Source organism: Ursus arctos, unplaced genomic scaffold (assembly GCF_023065955.2).
Source record: "Ursus arctos isolate Adak ecotype North America unplaced genomic scaffold, UrsArc2.0 scaffold_16, whole genome shotgun sequence".
NCBI lineage: Eukaryota > Metazoa > Chordata > Mammalia > Carnivora > Ursidae > Ursus > Ursus arctos.
In genome coordinates, this window is record NW_026622830.1 from 20,564,007 (window position 1) to 20,590,436 (window position 26,430).

General features: G+C 49.5%; 1 protein-coding gene across 1 annotated transcript; it reads right to left on the reverse strand.

The window, feature by feature from the left end:
* Positions 1-4,269: 4,269 nt before the first annotated feature.
* On the reverse strand, positions 4,270-26,430 carry LOC113258593 (lipopolysaccharide-binding protein-like). The gene is made up of 15 exons (XM_026503491.4): positions 26,224-26,430; positions 25,432-25,546; positions 24,044-24,172; positions 23,556-23,711; positions 19,237-19,300; positions 16,724-16,787; positions 15,490-15,581; positions 14,610-14,786; positions 12,674-12,733; positions 11,549-11,719; positions 9,222-9,289; positions 7,675-7,720; positions 6,663-6,726; positions 5,495-5,571; positions 4,270-4,599 (listed from the first exon to the last, which is right to left on the reverse strand). The coding sequence occupies exons 1-15, from the start codon at positions 26,345-26,347 to the stop codon at positions 4,567-4,569; spliced, it is 1,440 nt and encodes a 479-aa protein (XP_026359276.2). The 5' UTR covers positions 26,348-26,430; the 3' UTR covers positions 4,270-4,566.

A 26,430-nucleotide genomic window follows, 5' to 3' on the forward strand; every position in this document is an offset into this window, starting at 1 on the left:
CCAGAGGGCAGGTGAGTGGGGGGATGGTGAAATAGGTGAAGGGGATTAATAGTACACTCCCCCCATGAGCACTGAGTTATATATAGAATTGTTGAATCCATATATTGTACACCTGAAACTAATATAACAGTATATCAGTTATACTGGAATGAAAAAAAAAAAAGTATCTGGCACAGAATAAAATAATTTTACCAAAACCCCCTGAAATTCTAATTTTATTTGTGTGAGTGTGTGCCAACCATGTAGCAGTGTTCAGTAAAGGATTTATTTATTTATTTATTTATTTATTTATTTATTTATAAAGATTTTATTTATTTGTTTGACAGAGACAGCCAGCGAGAGAGGGAACACAAGCAGGGGGAGTGGGAGAGGAAGAAGCAGGCTCCCAGCAGAGCAGGGAGCCCGATGTGGGGCTCGATCCCAGGACCCTGGGATCACGCCCTGAGCCGAAGGCAGACGCCCAACGACTGAGCCGCTCAGGCGCCCCATCAGTAAAGGATTTATAAATCTTTCTTGTGGATGAATTCATTGAGCCAACTTTGTCAAAAATTTTTAATACAGGTGTTTGTTGTTTAGGAACAGTGCAGGTAGTATAACCCAAGTAAAAAAATTGTTACTGAAATTTGTGTGTTTACAGTATAACCTTTTTATTATTTTTATTAGACACTTTAAAAATGAATCTTATTTTCAAAATATAATTAACCTTATGAACATATTACATAAACAGTGCACATATCCTAATGAATTTACCATCATAATAAACTAATAATTCCTTTAAACTACATGTATTATCTCGTACACATACTTGCATCTCCCCGTAATTATGCCTAATATCACCTTAGTCATTTTTGTTAATTACCATTATTAGCAAAGTAAACACTAGACTCCAGAAAACTAGAAGACAGGAAAACAATGACTAGCTATTTTTCTCCATTAGTTTGCATTTAATATTATCTTTTTATATTTAAGCATATCACCCATCTGGTTAATTTATAGCTATTTTAAGTATATAAGAATAAGGGATAAATTAGCTAGGTTTAGTGACCAAAGTTCAAAGACTTTTTAGCTTAGAAAGCGTCCAGTATCCAAAAATATTTATCCATGAATTCAAATTGACATTTGAGGTTTTACAAAAGTGAAGGATCTAAAAATTACAATTTTAGCTAAAACATGGTCTTTATGATTGGTAGTGCTATAAAGATTATAAGATTGAAGGCAGCCCTGCACCCACCATTGGGAGGCCTCCCTAATACCTGACACCCCCCCGGATGCAGGCTGTGCCCACCGCTGCCAGGGGCACATCTTTCATGAGACCCAACAGGGTTCTTTAGGAAGAAATGCCAGCAAACCAAAGCATCCAGCGATCAGGCTGACAGGCTGAGCTCTTAAAATACAAGGGAATGTCAATTTTTGGTCGCAGATTTTGGCTGAAAATTACCCGAGCATTCTGATAGCCAGTTAGGGAAATTCCAAACAGGCTGTTAACATACGCTCAGATAAGGGAGCCCCAGAGATAGGCCAAGCTGTTCTTCCAGCTTCAGAAAGGTCCCACGGGAATGAAAGTGGAGAAAGAAGATGGGTCACCCACGGGCATCAGGAGGACTCTTGCTGAATTGTCCCAGAAGGTTTGGGGCTGAAAGAGTCAGGGGTGGCAGAAATGGTCAGATCAGAAAAGTCATCCATCATCTTGGAAGGGGGTGGGGTGTGTTATGGCATTGGGCAGACCCCTCACAAAGCTGCCTTCTCCATGAGAGAGGAAAGATCAGGTGACAGGCTGGACACCAGTGGGGCTGCCCAATGTTTGGGACCAGGGAATACCCCAGGACCTTTACATGTCTCTGAGGGAATAAGGACAATGGGGGAAGAATTTCCTAATAGTTCAATAAATGGGGGCACAGAGATTATACTTAATTTAGCCAACATAAAGAAAGGAGACCTTTTCCCACCCTAGTTTCGTGGTGTAAGATGCATACCTGATATTCACAGGAGATATTGAAGGAACCGGGCTTTACATCTAGATGCTGTCTTTGGCCAATATCCCAACTGTTGGGGCATCTCGTACTAGAAGGTGTTTTCCCCAGTCAAGGCAGACAGCTTCCTCCCCCCCCAAATGGGAAAGGTTAGTTTTACGAATAAAGCTTTGACAATTAGAAAATCTCCAGGCGTCTTCGGTACTTTCATGGTTCAGTGGCACAGACATTGTGGTCCAGGGCCTTGCTTCCTGCAGAGCTCCCACACTTCTTGTAAAACCTAGATTTCTGTGTAGCCTGGCACATGTTTGGCCCTCAGCAAGTTTAGGTATCTTCTACCTAGTGAGGGTACATCGTGGGGCTAGAAAAATCCACAAGGGCTTTGCCCTTAAGATAGTCTCTGATGGCTTTATTAGTGAGAGCAGCCACTCTGGGGGCAAGGTTGGAACTTTCTGTCTTCCCCTAGGATGGGCTAACCCAGGGTTTTCGGCAGAGTAGGATATGCTGGGAGAACATCTTTCCTTTGTCAGTAGTTCTCAACATGGTGCTATTTTACCCACTGCATGGGGCTTCTGGCAATGTCTGGACACGTCATTGGTGGGCACCATTGTGTGTGCGGGGGTGTGCCACTGTCTAGTGGGTAGAGGCCTGGGAGCTGCTGAACATCCTACAGTGTAAAAGGATGGCCCATGACAACAACGAATTATCTGGCCTAAAATGTTCAACATGCTGAGGTTGAGAAAACTTGGTTTAAATCAAGCCTTTTCTATGGCATGTCTCACCATCTCTGCATCTCAGCTACAGACCACGATGTGAATGGGGCTCCCAAGAGCTGTACAGTGCACAGCCTTCACAACCATACGTGGCACCCCTGCACACCCACAGGGGAAGATGGGGGTAGGCATGCCTCGGGGGTAAGCCTGGCACTGTGCTCCCCAGGAGGAAGGAGAACGGCTGTGAGGTTGCAGAAACAGAAAAGGAAGGGGCAGAGGGGGAGGAAGGACAGTTTTTACAGTTGCTCTCCAATAGCTGATGGCAAGGGCAACAGAGGAGATAGAATAATCTACAGGGAAAATCATAACTCTGATAATTAACTGAGCATTCCAGGATGATATTTCACTTCGGTTCGTTCTCTTTCACCGTCCCGGCTGACCATCTCACGGCTCCACTTTTAGACACCTTGGGTTTTCCTGGCCAAGGTTGTCAGACATTCCGGCTCATTTCCTGGGCCTTCCAAGATAAAAAGGCGACACCTCTGTGATCTCATCACAGGTATGATTTTGGTTGATGGTGCAAGACAGACTAAAAATTTGAAAATCTGTCATCCTACTCCTTGTCTAGGAAGGGGTCTTTAATAACGAGGAGTGGACGGTGATGATCGTGCTAGTTTATCGGTCTAGCACAGCGCGGGCCAAGAATCGCCCTGAGCACTTTCCACATAGTTTTTTTCAATCTCTCCTCTTCCCCACGTCATGACGTCAAACGACGCGTGCAACTAAGTCATTCAACACGTTTAAGGTTGAGCAGGGGGCTGCGAGTGGCATGGTCATTGGCCACTGCTTGTGCTATTTTAAAACTGAGGATTCTGGGGGATTGCGGAGAGCCGAGGAGAGGGAGCCACTATTCGAAAGCAGGCCAGGCTTGCCTCAAGCCTGAGCTCTTTATTACTCTTGTACCCAGGTAGGACATGTTAGCACATCTCCTAATTGAAAACCAGACCTGTATTCATGGTATAAATCCTATCTATTGGTGGTGGATTATTCTTTTAGACCACGGGTGGACACCGTGTGGCCAGAACTCAAATCTGGCCTGCCGCCTGTTTTTGTAAATAAAGTTTTATTGGAACACAGCCACGCCCGCTCGCTGGCTGTCTGGCTGTTCTCTGCTACAATGGCCATGAGGAGTAGTCCCGATGGAGACTAGATGTGTGGTAAAAGCCTGAAAAATCTGCTCTCTGGTCTGCTGGCCCCTGTTTTCGGCTGTAAGCTTGAGGAAGACTTTGACCCCCTCCCCCCACAGCACTGAGCCCAGACACAGAGGCCAGTGCAGGACACTCATCAGCAAATTGAAATCGAGGTTTGTTGACTAAATGTGGAACTCATGTAGCGGCTGGCTGGTCTCTGCTCCCATCTCAGTGAATATTATGCACCAAGGAAGTGGCAACACAAGGTTTTAAGCCCACGTTGTCTCACTTCTGCTCCTGTAACCACAACATCAAAGGACACGTCCAACTAAGTTCATGTTTAACGATAAGCAGCGTGCTTTGAGCTCTGCGGTGACTGGACACTGCTCACGCTTCCCCCCTTCACTGAAGTTTATTCTAGTGGCTGCCCAGAGTAAGGCTAAGGACAGCTGCAAAGGGGGGCAGGAAAGGGCACAGGAAGGAGGAGGAGAGGGGTGGGGAAGGTGTCCCACGGTCAGGGGTGTCTTCGGGTGCCCCAGGCTCCCCGGTGACGAGTGTCCACGTGGAGGAGGCCCTCATGGTGAGTGGAGGCAGAGCGGCTGCAGCCTCTGGACCCCCCACGGGGGCGGGGGCAGGCCCAGCTGTGGTGTCGTCCCCTCCTCCAGCCACGCTGCTCCTTCTTCAATGTTCAGCCTAATCAAGGTTGGCTCCCAAGAGCAAGAAATTCTGGAGAGAAGGCAAAAAGGACAGACAAGAAAGACCGTTTTCTGAGCTGCAGAGGATAGGATCTTCCTGGAAGAGAAACCTTCAGGGGAAGAGGCAAGTTCTCACTTGGCCCGAAAACCAGGTAAGTGCAAAAACCATGCCTGTAGGCCTTGGAGGCCTTTAGAAAACACTGTCCCTCTTAGCTGCCTGACCCTGGGAATTTATTTGCATTTCCCAATATTCTGATTTCCGGAAGACACGCACGAATGTCACTGTCCTCCTCCAAAAGCTTTTTCTCCCAGGAGAACAGTGCACATCTGGGTGCTGCCTGAATTCACTCCCCTCACACAATTAGTTTATGAGGACGTAGTCCAGGATTCCCTTAGAGTAAGAACATGCTATGAACAGGGAAGACATGGCTACCTCTGGAGTTAGAGAGTGAACTGTCATTGTCCCTGTCCCCACTCCTGATGTGTTTCTTGCCCTGAAGGCCTGCTCGGTTTTGCTCCAGGCCCATCCCTTGCTGCTGCGGGCCGGAAGGCTGGCCGGGGCCCGTGGAGATTCTCACACCACCAAGGGGTTTCTGGCTCATTAACCCCGAAAGGTGACATCTAATCGGACTCCTCTGCACACTCTCTTCCTGCCCTACGTGGCTAATGGGCCCTGCACAGTGTTGATCCTCAGTTGACGTGTTTGAACTGAGTTACTGGAAACTGAGCTCACGTGGAAGTCAAGATTCCACACAATCAACACTTGCCCTCTATACTCCAAAATTTAAAACAAAAGTATTTTTTTCTATAAACATTAGTTCTAGGATGTCAGTGGGAGTCAGGGGCTCCCCCTAATTCTACCAGCCCCGAAGCAGCCCTCCCAGGAGGTCTTAGAGCTCCCCACCCAGACCCCACGTCTCACTGACCTCGTGGACTTGGAGCTCCAAGCTGTTGAGGTGGGTGTCCCTTGGCAGAGGGAGAGGGAAGCCCTCCTCAAGCTTTGCTGGAAGATAAAGAGCAGAGAAACACGGGCTGGATGGGGAAGGCTGGGGAGGTGCGGACACATGCTTGTGGCATTTGCCGCTGGCCTGTGAGAGGACAGGCTACTTCGAAATGTGGTTGGCTATTGGATTCAGGGCTGGTTTTCTGTTGGGGGGGCACGGAGATGCGGATGCCTGGTCAATGCGGCTTCTTCAGGAGGGGAGAGATGTGGACAGCCTCCACCCGCCAGAGGGGCCCGGGATGGGGCATGCTGTGATTCTGACCAGGGACTCATCCCCGAGGACCACCATCTCCTCCCCTTTGTCTTTTCTAGGACAACTGCCCTGCTCTTATCTCATAGTGGTAAAAGACAGATGGTGAGGCCGGGCGGAGAAGGCCCTGGCATGGGGGGAGGCCGGCTGGGTTCTCAGGCAGCCACCGTGCTGAGCACCATTTCCATCGCGGTCACCTGGCAAGTCAGTGACCTAACCTGGTCCAGAACCCAGGTGTGCTAAGACCAGGTGTTCTCCAGGTACGGCTTGGAATGCCCCTCCTCCCTTGGCCTACCTCCCTGTGCTTTGGGACTCAACGTGACCCTCGCCTCCTGGAAGTCTGGACCGACCTCTGAGTCACATTCAGTGCCCCCTCCCAGCTCCTGCAGCCCCCTGTGCTTCGTGTCACAGCATTTATCACACTGGTTGTCACTGCCTATTACACATCTCCCTTCCCAACAGAGCGTAAACTCCATGAGGGCAAGCCCAACGGATTGCCAGGACCCCCGCCAGCGCAGAAGAGGGGCTCAGCTTGTTGAATGACTAAATGACTGATCCATGAATCCTACAGAAAGGATAGAATTTAACGTTTGCACAGGGCAGTCAGTAGCAGCTGTCCTTTTTTTTTTTTTTAAGATTTTATTTTATTTATTTTAGAGAGAGAGCGAGCATGAGCAGGGGGAGGGGCAAAGGAAGAGAGAGAGAATCCCAAGCAGGCTCTGCACTAAGTGCGGAGCCCGACTCGGGGCTTGATCCCAGGACCCCGAGACCATGACCTGAACTGAAACTGAGTGAGACACTGAACCCACGGAGCCACCCAGGCGCCCAGTATCATTCTCACCATTGAGAGAGGGGTATATGGTGTGGAGCGCGTAGTAATTGAGGATGGCTTCCATCAGCTCCACCTGGAGCGGGGGGGGGGGGGGGGGGGGGGGCGGGCAGAACAAAGGGAGCAGACAGGACATGAATGAAAACCGGAGTCTGAGGGAAGAACATCTCGCTGCCCCGCCCCCCGCCCCGCCTCCAGAAACACCGACATGCCCTCCCACTTACAAAACAGGTTGCCTGTGACTGTCACCACTGCAGATAGACAGCTCCTTATTCACAATCTCCCCAACTCCAGTCTCTGGACTTCATTCTCTACCGGTACGTACAAGCTCATTTTATGGCAAAACATGACCTGAATCGCCATGGGGATATTTAGTGTTTCTTTATTCCACTTCGTGTGGATATTTTAAAAATCTGTTGCAGAAGTATTAATGTGTCTGATTACAGAGTGCTGCCCCAGATCCTGCTGGAAGAGTTCTATCACCTATAGTTCCTGCTCCACATGACCTCTCATAAATTCTCAATTCTGAAGCGCATCAGCCCTGAGGATTTGGGTAAGGCATTGCGCGCCCAAGCCACTATTATTACAATAGTGAGCATACACTGAGAGCGTACTACGTGTGAAGCATTTTGTCAAAGTGTCTTCCTAAATTCATTGCCCCATTTCATGCTACAGTTCCCATCTGAAGTGGTTGAAGTAAATAGTGTGTATTCCCACTTTACAGTCAAGGAAACTGAGGCTCAGAAAGGTTAAGTTACTTTCCCAAGGTCACACAGTAACAAGTGGCACGGCTGGTCTAAGAGCCCAGATCTATCTTCCTTCAAAGCTCGTGCTCTTCATGTCCGGCCTGTCTCCCCGTGAGCCCTCAGGCAGTGCCCTTCTTAGACGATTAACTTTCAGACATGGCGTCACTTCCGGCAAGACTGCAGCGCAGTCTTCTCGGGGGCCTTGGCGCTTCTCCTGGAGCCCCCTGAAGCCCTGCTTGGAGAAGATACACAAGAGATGCTGGGAGAAAACCACTCACGTTGATGAAACGGACGTTGGAGTGTTTCAGTTCCAATTTCAGCTTACTGTGCAGAGAAAGAGAAGCACGGGTCACCCCACGCCGTGGCTGCTACTTCCTCGCAGTTACCCCAGTGGGGAGTGCAGCGCTTATGGGCAAGGCCATTTCTGGGGGGCGGGCGCCCGAGGGTTCCTCTGCAATGTGGTGCTTGCGCATTTAAGGCTTTCAGCATCACAGCGATTTAAGAGGAAGTGACATTGTTGCAAATTACCGTTACTGAGCATCTTCAATAACTTAAATAAGTTAAGATGGTATAAAAATTAACTGGAAAAAGTGGGAAGCAAAGAGTAGTGCTCTGTATGTCCAATGACGTAAAAGTGTATTAAAAAAAAAAGACTGGAAGGAAACGTGAAACTATTAGTAGCGATAGTCTCTATGTGGCAGGGTAATGGGGGGTATGTTTTTTTTTTTTTAAATACTTTTGCAATTTCCATGCCATGAGCAGGCATTATTTGTATAATGTGGGAATAGACAATAACAATGGGAGGGAGAGCACCTGCGTGATGCCGGCAAACAGCTGGCACCCGGAGGAGGGAAGAAAGGCAGAGCGACTCAGGGGCCCTCGGGTGTTGTCACTATAGAAGCCAAACCCCAATCCCCCCATTGATCCTCTTGGCTGCTGCCCTGGCCCCATTGTTCAGGGATTCTAACTGCCCTGGGCCAATATTTTGCTTTCTGCTCATGGGGCAGAGTAGTTTTGCTAATTCCTTGGTAAAACCACTGTGTGAGGACCACCTATGTCCTCCTCATTTTGCTCTCTCTCCGCAGTCCAAGCCCTTGTCTGTCCTCTCGGATACCGCAGACCCCCAAGGCAGGCTGAGGCACAAACTCAAATTCTGGGACCTCCAAAAAATGCCCACATGCTCACCCTTAGCTTCTCTTTTTAAAGATGCCTTAAGAAGATGTTCATTTTAATGGACTCAGTGCACTCTCTCAGCCGACAGGTATCGACCCCCGAGGCCAGGAATTAGTTCCTCTGACGCACCCACTGCATCTGCTCTGCAGCACCCAGAGTAGGTGGGACATGCGGCATGGGTGAGGGCTCCAGAGAAGGACGCACCAGGGCATGGGCCAGCCCCTGCTGGCGGTGTAGTCCCTCCTGCCCACTGACTCACTGGTTGAGTATGTGCCTGTGGGGTATCCGGGCAGGGCAGCAGCAAAGAGTGCCTTGGGGTACCTTTAATCCTCCATCTAAAATCTCCTTTTTTGAAACGCAGTACTGACAGTTTTTCTCAATCTTATATATAAAGTCCTTGCAAAGCCCCATGTCTTCCAACTAGATTATGGCTCCTAAGTAATCCCTTTGCAGCAGTTCACCTCCCTCACTGAGGCACTGTCAACACGCCTTTCCAAAGGGGCACCCGGATTGGAGGATAAGCCAGCCCCAGTGGAGACCTCCGTCCCCCAGGGTCAACGCCAGCCCTATCAGTGAACGGACTAGATGCTCTGGGGGCTGCGGGGTTATCCCCATCCTACCCCATTTCCTCCCCTTGCCCATGGCCTCTTACCTTCCTGTGGTCACTGAACCAACAATCCTGTCCGAGCTCACACTGATGGTGGCGGAGATGTTGGTTGTCTAGAAAAGCAAAAACCCAGCCTCTCAGGTAATGTAGAAATCCTGTTGTCTCTCAGTCCAGGAGACAAATCTTCAGAAATAGAAACCTCAGCCAGATGTGGGACATGTGGGTGAAAAGCAGCTACCCAAGGATTATGGGCTGAGGATGCAGAATGTTCGTGGCTCTACAGCTGACTTTAAGAAAGGTGAGCTGAGGTTTTAGAGGTCTTAATGGAAGCATCAAGAAGGGCAAACAAGCCCAGGCTAAAGACACAGAGCATTCGAATGGGGAGACTATCCACCAAGAAGCATGACTGAGCTTGGAAGCAGGCTACTAAGAGAAGTCCAGAGAGTCCCTGAGCCCTAGGGACCTTTAAAGACACCACCAACTGCCAGCTGGGTGTGAGGATGGAGCCTGGCCTGTCGAGGGTTGGGGTTGAACCAGATGATTGAATCTGGGGGATTTCTAGCCATTATTTCTTTGAGTACTTTTTCCAGCCCCTCCCACTTTCTCCTCTCCAGAGACTCTGAGGACAGGAAGAGGAGGTCTCTTGTTGTAGTCCCACAGGTCCCCGAGGCTGCGTTCATTTTTTTCAGGCTATGAGTTCAGATAGGGTAATTTCTGTTGTTCTATATCTTAATTCATTTGTTCTTTTCTCTGTTCCACTGACACCCCCCAGCAGGGACGTTAGGGCGTGTTGTTACAGCCTCATGCCAGTGTCAGTCTCGGATCCCCAGTCAGCCTTTACTGGCCTGGGTGGGGTTAGGGCCAGAGCTTTTTCTCTGGTGTTTGGCTTTAGGAGCACAGTTATTGATTGTTTACAAGTTTTCTATCTTACCAGGCTGCCCCTTTTTTGGTCCTTTGGCTAGAGAGAGGCAGTGTTGTTGGGGCTCTTTTTGTTCACGCCTGTTGGTGTTTCTGGGTTGCCCCAAATTGGCGTATGCAGGGCAAAAAGAAACCCCAGGGAGCTCATCATCATGTTATTCCCTAGATCTGGAGGCCCCTGGCTTATCTATCTTTTTCTCTCTGCCTTTCAGAGTTTTCTTGTTTGTTTTATATGTAATGTGTAAGGTTTGGGTTGGACTCAGCAAGAGCAGGGAGGTAAATGGACATCTACTCAATCTTCCCAGAGGAGGAAGTGTTTTGCCCATTTTGAAATTGGATTGTCTTTTTTGATGACCGAGGTGTAAGAGTTCTTTATATATTCTGGATACAAGTCCCTTCTCATATATACAATTTGCAAATATCTTCTCTCCTGTGGGTTGTCTTTCCACTTTCCTGAATTATGTCCTTTGAAGCATGAAGTTTTTAACCTTGGTGACGTCCAACTTATCCATTTTTAATTTTTTTGTTCATGCTTTTGAGTTGTATCTAAGAAGGCTTTGCCTAACCCAAGGTCATGAAGATTTAGTACTGTGGCTTTTTTTCTGAGAGTTTGGTGATTTTCGCTCTCCCATCTGGGTCTCGGGTCCACTTGGAGTCAATTTTTGTGTATGTCTAAGGAAGGTATCTGGTTTCATTCTTTTGCATGTGGATATCCAGTTGCCCCAGCACCATTTCTTAAAAGCTTTTTTCCCCCGTTGAATTGTCTTGGTCCCCTTGTTGAAAATCAGTAGACTATAAATATGGCCATTTATCCCTGGATTCTCAATTCTAGTCCGTGGATCGTATGTCTACCCTTGCACCAGTACTGCACTATCTTGACTGCTATAGCCTTATAGCAAGCTTTGAAACAGGGAGCTATGCGTTCTACAGTTTGTTTTTCTTTTTCAAGATTGTTTTGGCTGTTCTGGGTCCCCTTGAATTTACATATAAATTTTAGGATCGGCGTGTCAAAAAAAAAACAACAAAAACACCCCAGCTGGAATTTCGAGAGGGATTGGGTTGAATGTGTAAATCAGTTCGGAGAGTATTGCCGTCGTAAGAGCTCTTTACATTTTATACCTTCTTTAAAAAGGTAATTTAATGATTTTGTTTATAACAATTTCAAAAGAGTTATGCTTCAGATTAAACCTATTTTTATAGCAAATGTAACAGTGAGTAAGCTAAAATTGTCCAACTTAGCTGGAGTGAATGACTTTTAAGGTTTCTAGCAATTCTGACTGTGATTTGATGAAGTACACCCTTGGGAAGCCTGGCTGCTGTGGCCAGAAATGCAACGTCCCCCCAGGCCGAAGTAGCCTCCAGCATCTATCTGCCTCCCAGTCCTTCGGTGGAAGGAGGGGCTTACCCCCTGGCAGATGTAATCCTTTGCTGCTCTGTCCAGAGATCAGACTTACCACCCTGAGCTGGAAGAGTGGCTTGCGGTCAGAGGAGGTGGGCAGGAGAGCGAAGGCCTGGATGTCTAGCACCGGCATGAGGGTCACGTTTCCAGGGGTGAACCTCAGGAAAGGAGCTGATTCAGGTGACATCTCAAGCTCTAACTCCGTATTGGGGTACAGCCTGGCCAGCTGGAGAAAGAGAACAGAGGCTCGGGGGAGGGCGGGAGACAGACAGGGAGCCCGAGATATATCAGGGAAGGCCAGATGGGCAGATACCCAAAGCCTGAATCTCCAAGGGCCTTAAACCAGCAGTGGAAATATTGCAGGCTGAAGGGCAGTTTTTTTCCAGAACTCCTTTCCAATAGGCGACTGTTGCGGTTGGAAAGGACACTCTAATAAAGTGAGACACCCTAATGGGCACGCTGCAGTAACAGCGATGGTCACCATACTGCCTTCGATGCAGGCCAGCTTGTGTTTACTACAGTGTAAGTTTGGGGCTGGAGCTGAATTGCCTGGTTCAAGAGAAGGGAGGCTGATTGTTCTTCTCCACTGTGTTTCTGTCTCTTTTCAGCTAATCTCTACATAAACATCAGACAAATATCAATGATTGGCCTAGCCCCAAATTATTAGCCTGCCCAATGTGCGTCCCCCTTCCTCGTGCCCCAGAAGGATCTTGTCTATTTGCACTGCTTAAGTGCTATTATCTCCCACGTGATCCTCCCAGCGACCCAGTGGGGCAGGTACTCTTGTCATCCCCGTTTGACAGATGAAGAAACTGAGGCCTGACAAGATGGAGTTCCAAAGACAGAGAACAGCAGACCCAGGATTCAAACACGGGCAATCAATCCGAATCCAGATCCTGAGTCTTTATGCCACAAGGGGTCAGACAATGATGGGAATTTTTGTACATGAAAATTAGTTTAATGACTTTTATCTTTACCCACTGTTCTAATAGGTAAGCTGTTTCAGGTGACGTCTCAAGTTCTAGTTCCATATTGGGGTTCAACCTGGCCAGCTGGGGAAAGAGGGGAGAGGCTCAGGGGGAGGGCAGGAGAAAAGTCTCTGCACAGCTCACTCATGTGCAACTACTCTCCACACTTGGTCCAGGTCAAGATCTCTGTGATGAGTGTTCAGAGGTCTTACCCGAGGAATGATGGTCCGGAACGAGCTGGTGTGCAGGCGGATGGGAGAGTCCATGGGAATCTGCAGTAGGAGAAGCAGGAGGCTACTTGAGATGCAGGACATGGTAGCAGTTAGAAATACGGACTCTGTAGTCAGACGGCTTAGGTTCGATACTACTCCCGCCATTTTTTAGCTGACTACCTGTTGGCAAACTTATTAGGTCCTGCATCTGTGAAATGGGGGTGATAATCATAGCACTCACCATGCAGCATGGGCAAGGACTGAATGAGACGGTGCGTGGTAAAGCCCTAAGCCCAGTGCCTGGAATCTCAGTCAACACTTAGTTACTGTCTGTTTTTGTTATTTATTATTTCTTAGGTTGCTCCCCTCGAGGCCACCGAGAGCTCATAACCACTACAACCTGGATTGAATCCATTTCCAGATATGGCCGTCCAAACCTTTTCTAACCCTCTCTCCTGGTGTTCTCTCCCCGCCCCTCTGCCTTGCTGGTCTTCCAGCTTGGTGAGCGCTGCCTGCACCTGCACACAGCCCACCTTCCTCCCTCTCTCCTCCCTCGAGATTCCCTCTTTACCTGGGCGGCTCCTATAGGGCTTGGCTGTGGGGGCTCACGGCTCAGACCTCCCTTCAGGGGGTCCCCTGCGAGAAGGGCAGTTGGCTGACAGCCATTCACGCTGGGGCTATGCTCTCCCAGACAGCCCCCAGCCCCTGACCCAGCACAGCCCGTGTAGCGCTAGAGAATTTTGTCCAGTCGCAGGCAGGATCAAGACAATGAGCCACACTGAAAGTGACAAGCCCTCATTCTCTTACTGTGATAGTGTAAGCAAGAGGCTCCACTGCAAGGGGTGCTGGCCCCCACTACTCCATTTCCCCTGTGGCATGACCCCTGTGAGGTCAGATGCATCGACAGAGGGGAGGAGGGGGGTCACCTTATTGCCAGAGGAGCCCCAGAGAAAAGGCTCTTGCTGGTTTATGGTCCCAGGGGGAGGAGGGAGAGCAGAGCTAGTGGAAAAGTACTGAGTACCGAGTCAGACTGGAGAAAGCTGTCCTCCAGGCCCCAGCAAGGGGGTCTCAGCAGAGGCACCCGAACAGTCTCATCTGAGGATCCCCCACTCCCCCCCCCCCCCCATCCATAAGGAGGCCTCTGAACGAGGTGTCTAGGCTTGGAATGCAGATCAACCTGAGAGCACCACCAGCCCCAGCCCAGGAGGGGATGGGGCGGAGGCTTGAGTCCTTGACCACAGCTCCCTCTGGAGACTGCTGAGCACTAGCCTGGCACCAAGTCTAGTCTGGGAGGAGCCCCCAGGTCAAGCCTTCCTAATAGCCTGTGGTCAGGCTGGAAAGATCACGCACAGGATTTTAGCCTGGAGCCGGGCTCATCTGATTTCTGCCTGCTAGGGCACTCCTCTGAGAAGGGGCTCCGCTCTGTGCTCTCCCTCCGCTGAGCTGAGGCTTCTCGGAGCTGCGGAGCTGCGGGACAGGCAGCACTTCTCCCCAGTGTGCTTGCCTTCCCCTCTCCTCCACAGCTCCGTGGGAAGTCTGTCCCCTCCTACTCCTCCTTCCTCTCCCCTTTCCCCTTTGCGGGCGTTCCCCTAATCCATCTCTTCCAAGTCTAGTGTGGCCTTGGCATCTGCTGCCTGGAGGACCCGATATGACACTGCAGAGTCTGCTGTGTTTTTTTAAAGTAGTGCCAGTAATGGCTCATACGCATCGTGCATCAGACGCCAAGCTCTTAACAGACAATCTCTCACGCAATCCCTGGGGACCAGGCACTGTTGGGGTGCACATGCGCAGCCTGGATTTGAACCCCTATTTGGCAGGCTTCGGATTATACATTCTTTCCCTGGCTCCTGAAAACCCCCAAGCTTCGCTACAGTCTGGCCTGACGCTCTCTCCTGGGATCCGCAGCCCCCCCCAGCCTTCTCCCTCCCCTACTCACGTGCTTGTTTTGGATGGTGAAGTTCATGCGCCCAGCCTGGTGGTAAACCCGGCTGGCTGTGTTGAAGACATACTCAGAGACAGCAAAGTAGACCATGTGGTCATGTTTCTCTGTCAGCCTGATGGTCGGAGCATCGAAGGGGGCTGGGGAATGCCAGTTTCGGCCAAAGAATTCACCCTGGAGACAGAAGGACACGTCACCCCCCCAAGGTTCCTACCAGACAGGGTGCCAGGCAGAGGCATCCAGAGCCCGGGGAAGCCTCCTGTGCCCTGCGTGGTGGTCTGGGTGGTGGTTCCTCTCCAGAATGTGGGCCTGGGGTCCTGACAGTTTCCTTCTAGCCCCACAATATTTAGACCCTGACAGCTGCCTGAAATCCCCCTCTTACAGGTCGGCTGGGGAGGTATGTGTTGTGTTCTCTGGGCTCAGGATGCGGCCTGGTGGTGGAAAGCAGGGACTCTAGAGATTAACTGTCATGTACTGGCTCTGGGACGTTGAGCAGGTCCCTCGCTCCCTTGCGCCTCAGCCCCTCATCTGCAGAATGAGAATGGTGCTGATGGGCCTATGCGTACATTTACGTAAGTGAACATTTGTACAAATACTCAGCATCTGGCACCTAGTAAGAAGCATATGAGTGTTTGCTAAGTAAATAAAATGGGAGGAAGATGGCACTCCAAGACCTGGCTCAACCCCCAGGGAACTGTGGAAGAGACTGGAATGAAGAGGGGGCATATTAGTTTCCTACTGCTGCTGTGGGCACTGGTCAGGGATGGGAACTTATGGGCAGATGAACTAGAGAAGGAGGGTAGGAGCCAACTTTGGGAATTAGTACTTATTTTCTGCCAGTCCTTAGCTCTAAGGTCCTTTCTCCACAGCAACTTACCTTGAAGGGTGTGTCTAGGACTTGAGAAGTCACTTGGGGAGCACCTACTAAACTGTAGTCAATGCCAGCAACCTGGTCAATCATTAAGATAACTGTGGAACAGGAAAGAGACAGTGTTACGAATAGGGGAGTCAAACATAGCTGTGTGAGTTGTGCACTGCACAATTCCAGGGCTCTCCTTTCACATGGACTGTTGCCTTTGGAGAATGGAAATGGGGCTGGGGCTGATCCATGGTACCTTCAGTCACAAAGAGAGTGCAGTATTCATTCATTCATTCATTCATTCATTCAATATTTATTGAACACCCGCTATATGCCAGGCAAAATGCAAGGGGCTCCTGAAACAGTTGCGTGAGATAGAGTCTCTGTCCTTTGGCAGTCAAGGATTGGGAGGGGGAAGGGAAAGACAATCAAATACTTGAGCAAATAAATGTAAAATTTCAACTCTTTTAGATAGCATAAGTCCATCGGATGATACCAGTCATATAACAGAGGGTAAAATGGTGAGGGGGAGGGGGTTGCAACCTGATTTGGACAGGGAGTCAGAGGAAGTATTGCTTGGGCTGTGATCTGAAGGAAGAACGCGTGTTGACTGGGTGAAAGGGGTGGATGTGGGGGAAGGACGTTCCTGGCAGACGGAATGACGTGCAAAGATCTTGTAGCAGTCAGAGCATAGTAGAGGCATAGAGCGTGTATTAGAGGAATTAATAACATTGGAGGCATATAGGGACTGTGTGGCCGGCCACATTGCCAGACCAAGCAAGGCCTTGTCACTCAAAGCGGGGCTCAGTGTCCTGAGAGTCAGAGGAGTCTTTGATGGGTTCCAAGAACAGGGGGAGACCTGACCTGATATGTGACTGTAGAAGTTCCCTATGGCAGCCAGAGGGATAGGGCTGGGTGGACCCCTGGCCCTACGCAGGGATTTCAGAGCATCCCTGTCTTGTTAAAGCAGCCAGGACAGAGCCAACACGTGCTTCTCCCACGTGCTTGTCATCCTCTGCCCACCTCGTGCTCCCAGCATGTTTCCGAGTCACGATGCTTAGTTGCCTTACTCCTCTACCTCCAGAACAGACCCCCAAGAGAGGTGGTCACCCCATATCCAGCTCTGTAGGATGGAGAGGTACTCGAAGGGGAAAGTTCTCCTGGGGCTCTTGGGAGATGATGGTGATGGTCTGGGGGTAGTTGGTGTCATGACATCTGATGGTACCCAGAGAAGGGAGGGGGGCCTCCAAACCTGGCAGAGTCCGGAGATAGGGCTCCAGGTGAGACGTGGTTGACTTCCTGACCATTTCGCAGATCTGCAGAAAGTGGTGGAGAAAGTCAGGTGAGTTCCCCTCTCCCTCTGTCCGGGGCCCTGCCCCTCCCCCACCGCCCTCCAGGAAACCTGGCTTTTCTCCTCACCCTGTAGGCAGGTGTGTGAGGGGTGGAGGAGTGTGTTGAAAGGGAGAAGAGGCCACTACCTCCGTCAACACACCGTGCTTCGTCACTGTCCCATTTGGGCTGGGCCACATACATGGGTCCAGCTTAAGTGCATAGACTTTTCTGGAACCCACATTAAAAGTGAATGGTGGCCAAGTTGGCACTGCTCTGGGTCTGCTATTGTCATGGTCCTCTGTTCAATGTCTTGGCAGGAAGTAAGTGGCAAGAAGTATAGCCCATAAACACATTTATTAGAGAGCCGAGAGGCAAAGCAGGAGAGCTTCCAGGTGTAGGAGGCAGCTCCTAAAGTATCATCTCATTCCTCAGCCCCTTCTCTTTGGGTTCAGGCTCCTGGCTATCTGGGAATAAGGGATCCTAAGGAGTGTGGTGCCTGGTCTGCAGGCAGTACTGACTAGGGCCACCAGAGGGCCCCAAAGCAAAGCCAGAAGGAATCCCATTCTTCAGCGGGCCACCAACCTACTTCTCTGTACATGACGAGTTTCAGCTTGGGAGGTCCCAGAAGTCCCCCGTCTTCCGATTTCCTAACTTCAGCTATTCCTACACCCTCTCTATGACTTTGCCTATCTCACCTATTCACTTTACTACCCACTTAACATCAAATGGCCTTTTAAAAATCACATTCATTTAATAAAAAATACAAAAACTTTGTATCACTTGTCAATGGAAAACTGGCATCCCTTGGCATAAACATGATATAACTGGGGAAAAAGAATACAAGGGACTGAAACAATGTTCTGGAAGCCAGGCTAGATAGGGTCGCCTAGTTGCATAACGGCCCTTTTTTGTTAAAAGTGTTCAGGATACATTGGTCCCAAACTGAGATTTCCCTTTGGTGTAAAGAGAGAGAGAAAAAGGACTGCAAAGGGGATCCCTTCGTCATTCCGTCATTCTGCATGACGCAATACCAAAGCTCCACATCACTGAAAGTCAACACTTCGTTTGGGGAAGCTTCCCCACTTTGGGAACCAATGTTTTGTGCAAACACCAAGCCAGCCTGTGTCCCGTGGGCCTGACCTGGCCTCTCCTGGGGCACACGGTAAGGGCAGCGCCACCCGGGCAGCCAGCCCTTCGGGGGCCTGACTTCATCCACCCCAAGTCCCCTGGTCAGGGGTCCTCTCTCTCCTCATAGCTCTCTTCACACTCTCAGCCCCGTGGGGACACAGTCAGCTCCCCCATCCCCTGAAACTGACCACTCCTCCGGCTCAGCCTCTCTGGCACCTGCCCCATCCTCCCCTGGACACATGGTATCCAGAGTTTTCTGGACCATGTTTCCTTTATTTGTAGGGCAGAGACCACAGCTTGCCTCTGGCCTCAGCCTGCCGTACCGGGCGACTGGGGCATAAATGGCAACGAAAATAACCTCGCACCATTTACTCTTCCCGTCCTCTGTTCGAGGCCCTGTGTGTATGATGTCATACGGTCCTCCCAACAGCCCTGCAGGGTAGATGCTGTCATTATTCCTGTTTTACAGACAAGAATCCCTAGGCTCAGAGAGGGTAAGCCAGTTAACCACGGCATCACAGCCAGCAAAGGGGCAGAGCTGGGATCTAACCCCAAAGGTCTGACGGCAGAACCCATGTGCTCAAGAGCGAAGATTCCAGAAGGTGAAACGCAGTTGAGAAATGACTCTGCAACACTGGTGAGTGCTCTGAGCACAGCCTGTGTGCCCGGTGCTGCTAAGTGGTTTTCGAATCAAATCTTTACCAGCCCCCTTCACGATAGGGGTCCTTGTCCCCATTTTACAAATGAGTAGAGTGAGGCTCCACGGGGTCCATCAACGTGCCCAAAGATACACACCAGGTAAATGGAAGAGGCACTCTGCCTCCAAGGCTTTATCCAGCGGTGAGAGGTACTGAAGCTAGCCCACTATTGTTCTCAATATGGTGCATTTGGGGGGGGGGGTCAGTCTTATTTAAGAATATTTTCCTCTCCTTTATCGAGAAAGATATCCTAGATTTTCTCCTAAAAAGTTTTGGATTTGTTTTGCCATTTAAATCCTTAGACCATCTGGATTGATGTTTGTGTAGGGTGTGAGGGAAGGATCCAAAGTCACTTCTCCATCTCTCTGTAACATTATCTACAACTACATATCAAACACTCTGCCAGTTCCAAATGCCGATTTAGCATATGTGGTCATACAAACTTGGGAAAGCCCTGAAGCTTGCCTTTGCACCATGAATGAAGAAAGTTTTACTAAGCAAATTCAAATGACAATGTACTTAAGAGACAAGACTGTTTCCAAATACTAAATACGCACATGCCAATGATCCATGTACTAACCACAAAGCTACCTATCCTTTTGTTTACCTTTTGTTCCAAGATATTTTTGAAATTGTTTTCAATTCTTTCATGGAAGAGGTTCAGGATCCAGCTGGAAGAAAGAGGAAAGAGAGTCAGGATCCACTTTATGATTAACTAGGACTCCCAAAAGGAAGGCCACCCATGGATCTGAGCTTCCTCCGTGTTATCCCAAGAAGGGAGCCAACCAGATGGGGGGAACTCTCATATACTGTTCGTGGGAATGTCAATCGGTGTAACTAGTATGGAAAACAGTGTGGGGGATCCTCAACGAATTAAAAATAGAACTACCATATGATCCACCAATTCTACTTCTGGGTATTTACCTGAAGAAAATGAAAACGCTGATTTTGAAAAGATCTCTGCACCTCCATGTCCATTGCAACATTATTTATTGTAGCCAAGATATGGAAACAACCTAAGTGTTGATCAGTGGATGAAAGGATAAAGAAAATGTGGTACACACACACACACACACACACACACACACACACGTATTAGACAGCCATAAAAAAGAAAGATATCTTACCATTTGCAACAACATGGATGGACCTTGAGGATATTACGTTAAGTGAAATAAGTCAGACAGAGAAATACAAATACCACACGATCTCGCTTAAACGTGGAATCTAAAAAAAACCCAACAACAATCAAGCTCATAGATACAGAGAACACATTGGTGGTTGCAGGGGCAGGGAGCAAAATGGTTGAAGGAGGTCAGAAGGTCTGAACTTCTAGGTATAACATAAGTAAGTCTTGGGGACGTGATGTACAACCTGGTGACAGTAGTTAATAATACGGTATTGCGTATTTGAAAGTTGCTAAGAGTAGATCTTAAAAGTTCTCAACACAATAGAAAATTTTGTAACTACGCATGGCGACAGAGGTTAACGAGATTTATTGTGGTCAATCATGTCACAGTAATTACAAGTAGCAAATCATTGTGTCATATACCCGAAACTACTATGGTGTTGTGTGTTATTTATACCTCAATGGAAGAGAAAGAAGGGAGTCAGGCCTATTCTTTATACACTACAAAATCCACCGAACAGCTTAACCTGGCAGTTTAGCAAGTAGTCACTCACTCATTCATTCAACAAACATTTACTGAGCTCCTCCAACCAGCTCAACACCGAGTTGAGGGGACACTGGTCAATAAACTCACGGAGCTCATGATGTGAGTCTAACCCCACTTCAGATAAAGCTGCCCTCAGAGACCCTTCCCCACCACGGATAGTACTCGGTGAGAATCGTGGCCCAGAACAGACATCACACACTGTGTTCTCACCTAGGGTGAGGGTGAGAGGTTGTGGGAAATCAGTGAACTAAGTTAGTGGAATTATGTCTGGTAAAATTTTTTTCTTTCACTATTTTTCTTTACCATTCAATACTTGCTGATTGAGTGATATATATTACAATTGTATGTTTATTATCAATTCATGCAGTAATATTGGACACAAGTATTTTCTGGGGGTTCTGCAGAAAGCATCTTGAACTTTCCAGGGTTCTGTGCCCTGAGTAAGCCCAGGACTCATAGACTGGCTTAACGTTGGACCCTGGCTGGGTCTGAATGACCCCGGCCATAGTGACCATGGCTGGAGTCCCTGACAGCTATGGGTGGGGGTGTTGCTTCTAGAAAAGTCTGTCCCCTCCAACATCTCTGGGTACCCCTCCAATATTGAGTTTAAGTAGAACAGATCGAAGCAGTAGGAAACTTTTCATGGATCACAAGTTACATAAAGTCATCCTGGTCCCATTCCTCCTCTTGTTGCCCAAATTCAGTCCAATCTCCTAAATCTGCCACAGGCACTTCCCCCCACCTGTGCTGCCATCACCTGCCCCTGGGACATCATCATCTCTCGCCTGGACAACTGCCTCTGGTCTCCCTCCACTCAATCTGCCCTGCTCTAATCTCCTGCAAAGGAAGTGATTTTTTAAAGGAGTCAGATAATCTATATCCCAGCCTTTCTTAAAATCCTCCAGTGGCTTCCCACTGCCTCCCTTCAGGGTAGAGACTAGAGTTTGGCTCCTGCCTAGTCTCTTCACTTTTTCTAATTAATCACCACCCCATCAAGTACACTGACCTCTGCTCACTTCCTGGGAAGCACAGGCTTTTCATGCCTCAGGATCTTTGCACATGCTTCTTCCTCCACCAGAGAAGCTCTCCCCTCCTCCTCTTTTGCTACAATTCAAGGCTCATTTCAGATATCCTTTCCTTGAAGGAACTGTTTCTGCTGCAAATGTTAGGTAAACCCTCTACATTCATAGTATCTGGACTCTCCTTATAAGCATGTTATCACCACTATGTTGAAGATAATTCAATATATATTAAAATACTTCATGTCTCCACCCCACTAGAATATACGTTGCACCAAGGGGGGACGCCATCTCTCTTGCATCATCTTATATTCCTAGAATTCAGCTCAGGATCTGACGAATAATAGGGCATCAATAAATATTTGTTAACTGAATGACCGAGTAAGGCTAGCAACTCCCCATTTTGGTCAAGACCCTGGGTGTTCATGCCTCTGGGCCATATCAATAGCACCCAACTATGCAGCTGTCACCACCTTAACAAACCAGCAAAAATGTTTTTCTGGCCCCCACTGTGTCCATCTCCACTGTGTGTGTGTGTGTGTGTGTGTGTGTGTGTAAACTACACAGAATTTCACAGCTTTGCTCCTGAGAAATGGGGTATTATGCTCACCCAATTAAAACAGCACAGTGGTTTCAAGCTATCCAGTCTCCACTAAGTTTCCTTTTCCAAATGGCAGCCTTAAGTGCAAAGGCTCTAGTATTTGTACAGAAAACACTTGCCAGTTGAGTAAATGCACAGCTACGTCTCTGGGTTCCCAAAATATAAATCCCCCCGAAACTGGCAGGATCAGAGGACCCCACCTTTCTGCTGACATTTGTTCCCCCCAACACGGTCACCCAGCAAGTACATGTCCAGCAAAGAGGCAATTGGCTATTTGTTCTGTTTTCCAACCCCGCACTCCTGCCCCGCCCCCGGCCTGTGCCCTCCGCTCCTCTCTGTGTCCTGCGGGGGTAACACTCTCGAGTTCTCTTGCTGTCTGGCTGACGAGGGGCACAGGCAGCAAGGGGGGAGGAGTTGGGGCACTTACACCCAGGCGTGCCCCCTGCTGTGCCAGTACACGCCTGCCCCATGGCCCCTTCTCCAAAGTTCCAGCTCGCTCTGGGCTCTGGTAACACTTCCGTCCCCTCTCACCTCCAACCCTAGGGGCCGTAATAGCTCCCTACTGTCATGGGTCTCCATCTCCAGGTGCTTTGACATCCCTTGCTGAACACACCCCTTAACCCTGCCCACACTCCTGTTAAGACTCTTGTCATCAGATCCTTGTCAGTTAGGCCTTTTGAGCTGCCTCGGTGTCCTGCCAGGATCTGAGGGATGCTGTGCCAACCCAGACAGAGTGAGAAGGCGTCACTCTGGGGACTGGCCTCATTCCTTCGCTATTCCCTGAGCACCTCCTCCTGGCAAGTCACTTCGGAATGCTGGGTTGTCATTAAAGGCCACCTTGCCTGGGTATTCGCAAACTCCTTCCTTCCTTCCTTCCTTCCTTCCTTCCTTCCTTCCTTCCTTCCTTCCTTCCTTCCTTCCTTCTTCCCTTTCCTTCCTTTCATCCCCTCCCTCTTTCCTTCCTTCCTTCCAAGATTTTATTTATTTATTTAGAGAAAGCGTGAGTAGGGGGAAGGGGCAAAGGGAGAGGGAGAGAGAGAATCTCCAGCAGACCCTGTGCTGAGCGCTGAGCCTGACATGGGGCTCGATGGGGGCTCAATCCCACAACCCTGAGATCATGACCTGAGCCGAAAACAAAAGCTGGATGCTCAACTGCTCAACCGACTGAGCCACCCAGGCGCCCCAGCAGACTTTTTCTTAAAGGGCCAGAGAGTCAATATTTTGGGCCCTGCAGGCCACACGGTCTCTGTTGCAGCTGCTTCACTCTGCTCTCATAGCTCTAAAGCAGCCACGGACGGGATGCGAGCAGTGAGCCACGGACGGGATGCGAGCAGTGAGCCACGGACGGGATGCGAGCAGTGAGCCACGGACGGGATGCGAGCAGTGAGCCACGGACGGGATGCGAGCAGTGAGCCACGGACGGGATGCGAGCAGTGAGCGTGGCCGTGCTCCTGTGACTTTCCTTACGAAAACCTGAGGCGGACCGGATTGGCCCGCAGGCCCTTACTTTGCTCACCTCTGATCCTGGGGCACCTTACATCTTGCTCTTACGCCCCCTCAGGAGCATCCATGGGTGAGCTGGATGCCAAGGCATCTTGACAAGCTCCCGCAAGTGCATGGAGTCACTTACCTTAGCTGTCCGGAAATGTCAGCGCTGATGTGGCCGATGGAGCTGCGGCAGTGGGCCACGGAGGCAGTGGGCCGTCCAGAGTGGTCCTTGCCCAAGTTCAGAGAAACTGAGATGGAAATGCCATCCACACTCACATCGAAAGTACCGTCTAGGGTGCTGATTGGGAGTTATGGGAAACAATGGTGTAACGTCAGTCACCTCCAGGAAGAGAAGCCCGAAGCCCAGTCCCCAGTCCCCTACTAACTAGCTGTCTCTCCTAACTGAGCCTCTACTTTGCAGCCAGCATTTCTTAAGCATCTGCTGTGTGCCGGAAAGGCAAATTACCAAATGCCTCACCTCCGTTACTTTACTTAATCCACAGCTGTATCAATGAGGCCCGTTCTTATTAATCATCTTAAAGATCAATAAGTGGAGGCTTGGAGACGGTCGGATCTGGCTCCTTTGTAGACTGGTTGTCTGAGAGACATTCTAACCCAAGTACTACTCACACGAAAGCCTTTTTCACCTTCCAGTTCCCACTGACAAATATGTAGTTATTGGACAGGGAGGCTGTGACCCCCTGCCGTGGGCGTAGCCTCAAATCCGAGTTCCTGAGCTCGAAGCGATGGATCTTCAGTCTGGGGAAGGAAGGCAGACCGTGAAACCCAGAAAGGCCAGGCACATATTAGCCCCCCGAATGAGGCTCTTGGGCTCTAGGGTTGTTGGTGACTTTCTGTTGCTAATTTCTGGGCTGCTTCACTGTCCCCTGTTTGGTTTTTTGGTTGTTCTAACACCTTTCAAGAAAATTCCGTGTGTGAGATTCCCTCCACTGAAGTTCCTCGTGTGGATTCTGCATTTTTGGCCGGTCTGGGATGGGTATAGTCACGCTGCCTGGTATGCTCATCTACACCACCCCCTCCCTGTGGCCATTTGAGTTTGTGGCTCTTGTCGCATCAACACGCATTAGTTCAGGCAACAAACATCCACTGGGATCCGGCCCTTGAAGAGCTCACAGTTGGTGGCAGATCTGGACAAACCACAGTGGCCTACCGTGAAAACCAGATGCAAGGGGTGCTCTAGGGTGGTGGGAAGGGCCCTTGACCTCTAAGTGGCATGGCCTAGGTATTGTGTGTGTGTGTGTGTGTATACACACACAAATTTAAAGTAGCTCCTTTTTTGCTCACTGCCTTCGGGAAATTATCAGAGAGACTTTGGGAGGATTCCAAGAGGCAGCCTCTTCTATCAGAGATGAATAAATAAATGATCCCCAAGAATCTATTATGGACACTTAGGGGCCAAGGGAAGAAAAATCCATGCAACCAAGGAACGGGTAAAGAAAGAGTAAGGTGTGAAGACTCTAAGATTGACTGTGGAAAAGCTACAGGGAGATTAAGGTCAGTTACGCCTTTCAGGGAGGGAGACGAGGAGCTGCGGCTGGTTCACCAGGATCAGGCCACCTGCTTTATCCCTCACTAGGGTGACGTGTGGATGCTTTCCTCAAGAAGCAGTATGCAAATAAAATGCAATCAGGTTCCAGAAAAACTCAAAGTTCTTCATTACAGACCCCTAAAAAGCTTTGGAGGGATGGCTAGCATATCTCAAGCAGGTCCCTCATCTGGGCAATCAGGAGAGTAGCTGGGGGTCCCTGGCAGAGCAAAAATCTAGGGCTAGTTTCTGCAGGACTGACCTCAGGGCCTATGAACGATCTCTAAGGCTCTCCCTCCCATCCTGATGATTCAAGAAACATATAGTACCTTCCAGAAGCCCCACAAGAGCCGGTCATGACCCTTCTGGCTTTAATCCAAGTGCTGATTCCATGTTTATGCCCCTCCCCCAGGAACCCAGGCCCCCATTCTGCCTCCTCCACTGCCCTGACAGTAGAGAATGGAGACCTCACCTGTAAAAGTCGTAGCTCACGCTTTTAATCCAGCCGACTTTGAAGCTTCCTGAGAAATCAGGCAACTTGATCGTGGACAGTTCCTTCTTCAGGATGGCTACTCCGAATCGGCGGGCTGAGGGGAAATAGCGGGAGTCAGCTCATTCGGTGGGAGGCAGCCAAGCCCAACAGTCGAGCGGCCGGGCTTTGAAATCACACGGACTGGGATTGAATGTAGGACTTGCCACTTCCTCTCCGTGTGCTCCCAAGCATGTCCCTTAAATTCCTTGAGCCTCACTTCCCCCATCTGTACAATGGTCATAGCGATGATACCAACTGGAGCATAGGAATTGAATTAGATCATGAACTCAAAGTGCCAGGTACCTAGCAAGCGTTATTTATCTACTCAATAAGATTGTGGAAGTAGTGATACGATACGTGGGGCTTTTGAAGACTCATTCACCGCAGCGTGGTCAAACCTTTGGGTTTTTCACTGTTGCCTGGACCATATGGTCACAACGCAGATTCCCAGGCCTAGCTTCGGTTGCTAGGAGACGGAGATTTGGAATCTGTATTTTAACATATGTCCCAGCAATTCCAGTGTGGTCCACCGACCCCCTGGGGAAAATGCTGGTCTAGTCCCATCCTTCACCTCTGATACTCAAGACGAGGACACTGAAGCCCAGAGGGACATATCCAAGGTCTCTGAGCCAGGCAGGGGCAGAACCCCAGCTGGTGGTCCCTTGTCCTGGTTACCACACCACTCTCGTGGGCAACAGTGGGCACCAGAGGAAAGGCTGACCCCCCCCTTACCATATTCCAGGCCTTTTCTGGTGATTCTGGCCACGAACCCAGGATTGGATGCCCCTTCTCCGAACCCAGAGACCATTGCCAGCAGCAGCAGGGCCACTACCACACAGTATGGTCTGGCCATCATCCTGTCCTCAGCAACGTCCCTGGCAGGGGTTGGTCAGAGTCCGTCGGTAGGAGCCTCCCTTCCTGACAGAGACAGCCGTGCCG

What these genes read in the sequence shown, in the direction of transcription:
- LOC113258593 (XM_026503491.4), bottom strand. Translation starts at nt 26,347, where the DNA reads ATGATGGCCAGACCATACTGTGTGGTAGTGGCCCTGCTGCTGCTGGCA. An exon ending in TCCTAGACACACCCTTCAAG is followed by an intron (nt 14,787 to 15,489) that starts GTAAGTTGCTGT and finishes TTCTGTCTCCAG; the next exon opens with GGTGAATTCTTTGGCCGAAA. An exon ending in TGGAGCTCCAAGTCCACGAG is followed by an intron (nt 4,600 to 5,494) that starts GTCAGTGAGACG and finishes CCTTCTCTCCAG; the next exon opens with AATTTCTTGCTCTTGGGAGC.